The sequence below is a fragment of the Phoenix dactylifera genome, chromosome 2 (genome assembly GCF_051530095.1).
Source record: "Phoenix dactylifera cultivar Ajwa chromosome 2, Ajwa_hap1_PhDact_Kaust_v1.1, whole genome shotgun sequence".
In the NCBI taxonomy this organism is placed as follows: domain Eukaryota; kingdom Viridiplantae; phylum Streptophyta; class Magnoliopsida; order Arecales; family Arecaceae; genus Phoenix; species Phoenix dactylifera.
Window position 1 is genome coordinate 28,405,711 of NC_143191.1, and position 7,691 is coordinate 28,413,401.

Sequence of the window (7,691 nt, forward strand, 5' to 3'; positions counted from 1 at the left end):
GGTGTGACTTATATTGCTTATCAAATCTGGCTGGCCAAGAATGCCTGGACCTTGGGTGAGAGCTATCATTCTCCGAGGTTTGTTGTGAAGCGGGCCTAGGTTCAGACGACAGAGATTATTTATGCGGATCTGGTGGATGGGCCTTTGATAGCTCGGGACACTTAGAACTCTACTTCTGCTCATGTAGCTTTTCGATTAGTGTTCTTCACCTGGGAGCCCACACCTCCGAGTTTTCTCAAGGTCAATTTCGATTGGTGCGTGCTAGATTGCGACAGGAGGGGAGGTGTGAGCTTTGTTATCAGATGCCCGGATTCTAGGGTGGTTGTGGCTAAAGGTTGCCAGATCTTCAACACCTCAATCCCAGATGCTAAGCCCAGGGCGATGTGGGCCCAACTGGGCTATGCTCGACGGGTATTGCGGGTTAGAGTGGTACTGCTTGAGGGTGATTCGGTTACAGTTATTAGCTGAATCCAGAGAGGTATCGACGGTATGGATGGGTGTTGCCCCTTGTTGTTTCGAGACATCCGGGCTATGGTCTGTAGTGAGGTGACCTTCCAGGCTAAGCACGTCTACATAGAAGCTAACGGGGCTACAGACTAGGTGGCCTCGTATGTGGCCAACCACTCCGAAGATGCCTTTTGGGTCGAAGAGAGGAAGCTGCCTAGAGCGCTCTGAAATTTGTTATCTTTTGACTTTTTAGATGTATCCATACTAGATTTGTATAAATCATTCATTTTAGTTATAAAAAAAAGAAAATCATTCTTCTCATAGCAAAATGTTATAAAGAACATAAATTATACTGTAGCCTCCTATTACTTCTTCCCATTCACAGAAAAAAAAAAAAAAACAGTAGTTCGTCTTACATAGAAAAAGAAGAGAACCATAATGACTTGTACAGTGACCTCAAACAACTGTTGGTGTCACAAGAAATAGATAATACAAACCTAAAGAGGCAGCTCGTTCAGCTTCCATAGTATGAAGTCTATGCTTCTATCGTTAAAATAAGCAAAGGCCTACTATATATAATAAGCATCTATTACTATGATGTTTATATTATAATAATTCCCCATAACAAAGTATTACCGACTACATCACAAGCGAATACATTTTTACACTCTGATGGATCTTTCCTTTGAGGAATTTGCTGAACCATTGAGCAGAGCTTTTGAGGTATCTCTTAATATCATTTTCAAAATCCACGAAAACAATACCAAACCTCACCGTGTAGCCATCCGCCCATTCAAAGTTATCTAACAATGACCAAGCAAAGTATCCTCTCACATTTGCTCCTTTCCTGTCGAGAAAAGAAATCATAGTCGTGAAGAATAGAACGAGTTATATCTGTGGCTCATGGCCACAGCCATAGCCATGCCCACTCATATCTCATCCTAATCATTTATGTAGGTTTTTTGAGATTCCCTACGATAACATTCCATGTATGCAGGGATTGACAGACCTGATGGCTCTTTGAACATTTAGAAGATGCTCCCTATGGAAGTTTATTCTGGCGTCATCCTTCAAGGCTTCTTCAAGCGATACGCTCTTGTTGTTGAACTCATCTACACCTACAAAACATGGGAACCGTGTTCAATGCGAGACAATTCCTATCTACCAAGATGCTACATCTGTACGTAGATCAGTGATAAATCTTGCAGTTCTGCGTGCAAACTGTTGAAAATAGCTGAACCTTAAAGGACCATCTTACCATTCTCCGTGATGTAGATAATTGGGTTGTCGTATTTGGTCTTTAAATGGAGTAAGAGATCTCCTATTCCTCGCGGGTAGATGTATAGCCAGTCCGAAGCAGCCTGTGATGCATCTTCTATCTTAAATCACTAAGTAAACCCAAGTGGTCATCGTATTACGTACATGCAGACAACTTGGCAGCCCCATATGCAGAAATTTTTGAAATGATAAAAGGCATGCAATCAGGCCTCCGTAACAAGACATGTCAACGCAACTCAGGTCATTCATTATATGTATTATATGCATGGAGCTGTAATGCATACTGCGAACATGCATGCAAAAACATAATGAGCACATAAATAGTTATGACATATGGGGAAGTTCTCAAAGAAGGATTCTTACCTTGGGACCTATTTGAATTCCATTACGCATCTCTATCGCAAACGAATCACACGGGTACGAAGATTTTTAATCAGAGACAGAATGCAATAGCTTGTTGAGCGACTGAAAAAATGACAGTGAAGGTTATATTTGTTTACCTGTCGCTTGAGCCTGCATATCAGTATCATAGCTTGCGCTAATATTCTCGGACACAGGAAGTTCAGAAACATATCGTGCGGTGTAGTAATTAACTCCAATAAAATCAAATGATCCATTAAGCATTCTCGACTGCTGTTTGGTAAATTTGGGCAAACGGTTTCCAACCAATGTCCTCATACTCAATGGATAATCTCCTCGAGTCAAGGGGTCCATGAACCTATAGGAGTTTCAGAAAATATATCTAGCGGTAAAGCCGTAACGATTCACATGCCCTCTTAAGCAGATTACTTGTGTAGGATTTGTCAATGACTCACCATCCAAGCATGAAATCTAAGGCCCTGTTGGCTGCATCCTTGTCGGGCTCCGAATCAGAGAGAGGGACAAACCATTGGGAGATCAATATTATACCTATTTTGCCATTCTGCGTAGCCTGCGTCAAGGCAATACATGTAATTGCGCTCTATCTAATTATTATCAGAAGGAAGCTTGTTGAAATCTCAAATCGGAGTTACTACTCATCGTAGCTAGTGACTGATATCAAAAGAGTACTGCAACGTGTCCGTTTCAAAATGAACCCAAAATCAAGATAATCTAAGATCTCAGCCAAAATATTTTATAATGAAGTTGATTTTGACCATTACATATTAGAAAAACATATGTAGTGCACTGAAAGAAGAGATCAAAAATATTGGCTATAATCATATCATATCATATCATGTCTTAATATATCAGATTATCTTATGATATCTTGAAATGGGATACAATACCGTTTTTTTTCTCAAAAAAAGAAATAATAGTATTAAAGATCAAGAGTTTGAAAGTATCATATCAATTGGTAGAATACTAATATTAACCCATATCTTCACTAAGATGAAAATCCTAATCAGAAATTCGCATAACAATTATGAAGCCATGTTTAGCATCCTAATTAAAATCGTGTACAAAATGAAAAACTTAATATTTTTGAAAAAAAATAAATATTTCTTTGAGAGAAAAGAGAGGAAGATTCATCTGTACTATAATTACATAGGCAAAGTACCGAGAGTTGGATAATCCAAGACTTTAACCTAGAATTTCTGGTTCTTAGGTAGAGAGAGATCACTTTGGAGATAACACCCAACTCACAAAATGAAAATCTTAGTGCTAAGGCCATTAGGATATTTATATTGGTCTCTTCTTTTTTTGTGAAAACATAACCCAATGTACTGGGCTATGTTGAGTTATAAAAATAACATCAAAACCAAAGTGGCGATCATGGGCCCCGAGTTGTCACCTGATACTTGTCTTTGTATAGCCGTACCGCAGCGGCGTGAGCCAGTAGCATGTGATGGCAGGCCATGTATGGCTCCGTTCCCGAATCCCCCATGTCACACTTTCTCTTCTTCGATGGGGAACACCGGCCCGGTGCATACGTGCCTTTTACGTACCCACTAGTGCAGAATCCCCACGGTTCATTGACCGTGATCCAATTCTTCACTTGATTGCCAAATTCCCTGAAGCAAATCTCAGCATAGACCTTGAAATCCTGCCTGCATAATTGTCACAATAGAGGCCAAAAAACAAAAGGAAAAAAAGAAGGGTCAAGATCTCTCCTTGAAGCATGGAGATTTGGTCTACAAACCAGGACATGGCTGCCCAACATTGGTGCAAGAATATATATTTCATTTTCCGAATTAGTCTTTGCTCCCAACATCCTTCTTTTTGAGGGGGGGAAAACAAACTAAATTATGATGGCTTGCTAGCTTATGGACTGACCTCAAGTATAAGCCATTTATCTCTGGGGATAAGGACATGATGCAATTTCAAAATTTTTGAAGGCTTTTGTCCTTTTCATAGGAAGATAAAATTGATTGTATTCTTAAGTAGAGTCGGATGCTCATATTCTCTGCACATACCGACTCAGGACAAGCTCGACAGGTAGGAACATAGCATGCTCTAATACCAAACTGATAGAGGACAGAGGGAAAATGATAATATTCAAAATTATCAAAATGAAGTTATTCTTGCGGAATAAATTTTAAAAAATGGCCCAAATATCAAAATATGAAAATGAAATGGGCCGTTTCATAAATATGCCCAGGTAAGTTTTCCGGTCCTAAATTTTCATTCAGCTTGGAAGGAAGGTTAGCCGGGTCAGGAATCATTTTATATAAAAAGGATACAAAGAGCCGGGCTTCGAATGAGAAATCCAAAATTTTGAATGGTCCAGACTAGAACCAGCACAAATTAATATGGTATTTGGTAAAGGACTAAAGTAAAGTAACGAACTTTGTAAGGAATAACCATCAAATAGTAGTCAAGCAAAGGACGTCTGTATGTGTTCAATTTCCTTAAAGAAAATAGGTAGGACACATTAGAAGGTGACACTTCGTAGCACATCTCAAGATACTAGTGCATAGCTTCTAAGTTTTTTGCAATGCTCTCTTGGTTTTGCTATCAAGAATGGGGGGGCCTAAATTTTATTTCGTTGAATTCGATTTGTTTTAATGACTATATCACAGTAAAATATGGTACCATACTATAAATCTTTATAGGTCTTTCTTCCACTGTCTCGAGCTAAGCTTGGGCAGAGCAAATCCTAAAGTCAAAAAAGATGCAAGATTTGGACAGCAACGGCAGCACGGTAGCAGCCCTGTGTATGAACGCTACGAGTGAGGCTTATAATTAACAACTCACACGATATGATGGCTCAAGAAACCTCCATATTTCTCTTCCAAGGCTTGGGGAGGGTCAAAATGGAGGAGGGTCACGAATGGTTGCACACCTGCCCAAATTTTCAACTGTAGAATAATAAGGTTGACAAGGAAATGGCCTAATAATCAAAGGCAAGAAATGGAGATGGTTGAACCAATACCATTGGATATGAGCTCATTGATAAGCTTCCTGTAGTACACGATACCTTCTCGGTCGATTCCTCCACTTAGGCTGCCATCTGCCGTTAGACGATAATATTAGCCATGAATAAAGGAGTTTATTTGAGGGAAAATAATCAAAGGAGTTTCTTTTCTTTAGAGAAAAGGTATGCGACCAGTCCCTCCCAATCATTTTATTAATAATTTTTTGGAGGTAGAACAAGCGAAAGCCCTCTCGTATTGCATGTCCAAGTCCTATACTGTAGCAACCTAGGACTTCACTCAAAAAGACTAGCCGAAAGGTATTATTTGAATTCTTTGGTCCTATATAAATATCCAAGATCTACGCACGTCCCCATAGATCCTCACATACTCCTTTCGTTTAAACCCTGATATCCTCGTCAACCTAAGGGTTCAAATCTATTTAAATCTAATTACAAGCACCATGATCGGCTCATAGTCAACTCCAATAAATTCGTACTGCAGTGTTTCCTAGTCCACATAGGTTATAGGTCGGATCTACTATGATACCATTTTGTAACAACTCATGACCTTACTCAAAAAGGCTAGCCAAAAAGTATTATTTAAATTTTTTGATCATGTATAAGTACCCAAAATCTATCCAGCAGATAACCAGTATGTTTAATCAGCACGAATCCTCGCAGAAGAAACCATAAGACCTGTACAACTTTCATTGCACTTACTATGTATTTGTCGCTGGAAAAGGAAATTATTAGGCATCAAACATGTTTATTCTCAAGTTGGACAAATCCTAAGAGATTTTTTCCCCAAATACATTTGAGTAAGAGGTTTAACTTACTAGGTAGGATTCTTGACCATGAGATGGAAAACCTGTAAGCGTCCATGCCGATGTCCCTCATAATGTCTACATCTTCCTGTGTTTAACTTTGTCAGAAGCTTTTAAAGTAAAATGATTAAAGACCAAGCCTGAATAGGAGAAAATGTTAGAGAGAAAAATGATAAAATGGAAAGAGGATGCGGGGAGCTACCTTGTAACGATGAAAAGAATCCACTGCTACATCACCGTTGCTTCGGTCCAGAATCTTCTCTGTAAAATTGTGTATGAAGCCATTAGATCATTTCTTCCATTTTTATTCATTTCTTTCAATTTTACAACTTTCAAAGAAAACTCACTGCATTTTTTCTTTTGAAAAGGTTGGTGCATATATGTGGCGGACAGTAGTTGCCTCAGCCGCACCATAATTAGTTATACAAGTCCAAGTTAGAAAACAAGCAGTGGAGCAAGGCTTTTGAATCTATAAGCTATGTTTCTTCTACCCGTTTGCATATATTGTTAAATTATCCGCACATCAAACGTTGAACTACTTAGGCGTTAGTCTAAACAGCTAAAAAAGAAATTGGTTTCTCATCAATCTATTAGAAATTTATTTCTTGGTAATTTGCGAGAGAGAGAGAGAGAGAGAGAAACCTGGGTGCTTGTGGGTGAAGGCATCCCATATGCTAGGCCCCCTGCCACCATCTCTAGCTCCACCTTCGTACTAAAATGGAAGCTACCACGACATCAAACAAATCCTTCTAGATTTTTTTTTTCCCCTTAGATTCATTAATTTTAAAATCGAAGATAACCTGGTAAGCCGAGGAGGACGTCCCAAAAATGAAACCAGCCGGGAAACTACTCCGGTCGAGCGACGCAGCAGCATTCTTCAATATAGCCACGAGGAGGAGGAGAGGAAGGATACCAAATCCCAGAGCCATGGTGGGAATAAAATCTGAAGGCCCTCAGAGTCTATACAAGGATAATTTTTGATCCCCCTTAAGATACTCCATTCTCTCCCTGAACAATATTTAAAGTCTTGTCAAGGGTTCGTAGGTGGGCACCCTTCGACGTTTGTTGCAGGTGGAGAATTATGGAAAGGAGTTTGCTTGACCCCAAGAGGTTGCTACCCAAGATTTACGCAAAACAAAAAAAAAAAAATCACCGGTTACTACCAAAACAATTTTATCAGTTTTTATTACCGACCTTTTTTTTTGTTTTTTTTCAGAGAAGTCAAAAGAATAAAGATAGTAATAACAGAAGGTCTGCTTGTAGAACAAAAACCTTCTGAAATGTGCGCCGAAGAAGATCACCTGGGCACAGCTTCCACTTTTGCCATGTAAAATGTCTGCAGAGAAAAAAAGGAAGCTGTTTCCCAGGTGATCCCTTTCCGTTCGCCTATCATAGGATTTCTTGTTCATGCTTGTGAGTTCTTTCAGAACGCTTTACCTGGTTCTTTCCTATTCACTGGTGCTGCTGCTTTGAGTCACAACTAACTAATTAATTTCAAACTATTTAAATAATTACCAAAATCCTACGAGGACAAGGTCATGTCCTATGTAAAAATTATATAGGTTCCTATTTAAATAATTGCTCCCCTAATATCTTTTATTTAATGCTGCATTATATATTTTTTAATTGCGAGCATCAATTTATGGGTATTGCTTAAGGAAGGGATATCAATTTATGCATGATTGTGAGATGCTTTCTTTAGTTATATATTATTCGACTAAATTTATCACCTCTTTTCATTTTTCAAACAGGAAGAAAGATAAATCGGTGGTCCCAAATGTTTCTCGATGATAAAGATGCCAACA

The 7,691-nt window shown here is 38.9% G+C and overlaps 1 protein-coding gene across 4 annotated transcripts; it reads right to left on the minus strand.

The window, feature by feature from the left end:
- Positions 1–781: 781 nt before the first annotated feature.
- LOC103697187 (beta-glucosidase 12-like) lies at positions 782–7,431 on the minus strand. Of its 4 annotated transcripts, none has more exons than XM_088715781.1 (14): positions 7,324–7,431; positions 6,687–6,894; positions 6,529–6,598; positions 6,089–6,147; positions 5,899–5,974; positions 5,081–5,158; positions 4,903–4,990; positions 3,500–3,755; positions 2,541–2,656; positions 2,226–2,443; positions 2,089–2,120; positions 1,706–1,808; positions 1,457–1,565; positions 782–1,294 (listed from the first exon to the last, which is right to left on the minus strand). In XM_088715781.1, the coding sequence occupies exons 2-14, from the start codon at positions 6,813–6,815 to the stop codon at positions 1,087–1,089; spliced, it is 1,542 nt and encodes a 513-aa protein (XP_088571907.1). In that variant the 5' UTR covers positions 6,816–6,894; positions 7,324–7,431; the 3' UTR covers positions 782–1,086. The 4 variants fall into 4 exon arrangements, with proteins under 4 accessions (XP_088571907.1, XP_038972079.2, XP_088571909.1 ...); XM_039116151.2 differs by having other exon boundaries at positions 6,687–7,000; positions 7,159–7,340; XM_088715783.1 differs by lacking the exon at positions 7,324–7,431 and having other exon boundaries at positions 782–1,341; positions 6,687–7,279.
- Positions 7,432–7,691: the final 260 nt, after the last annotated feature.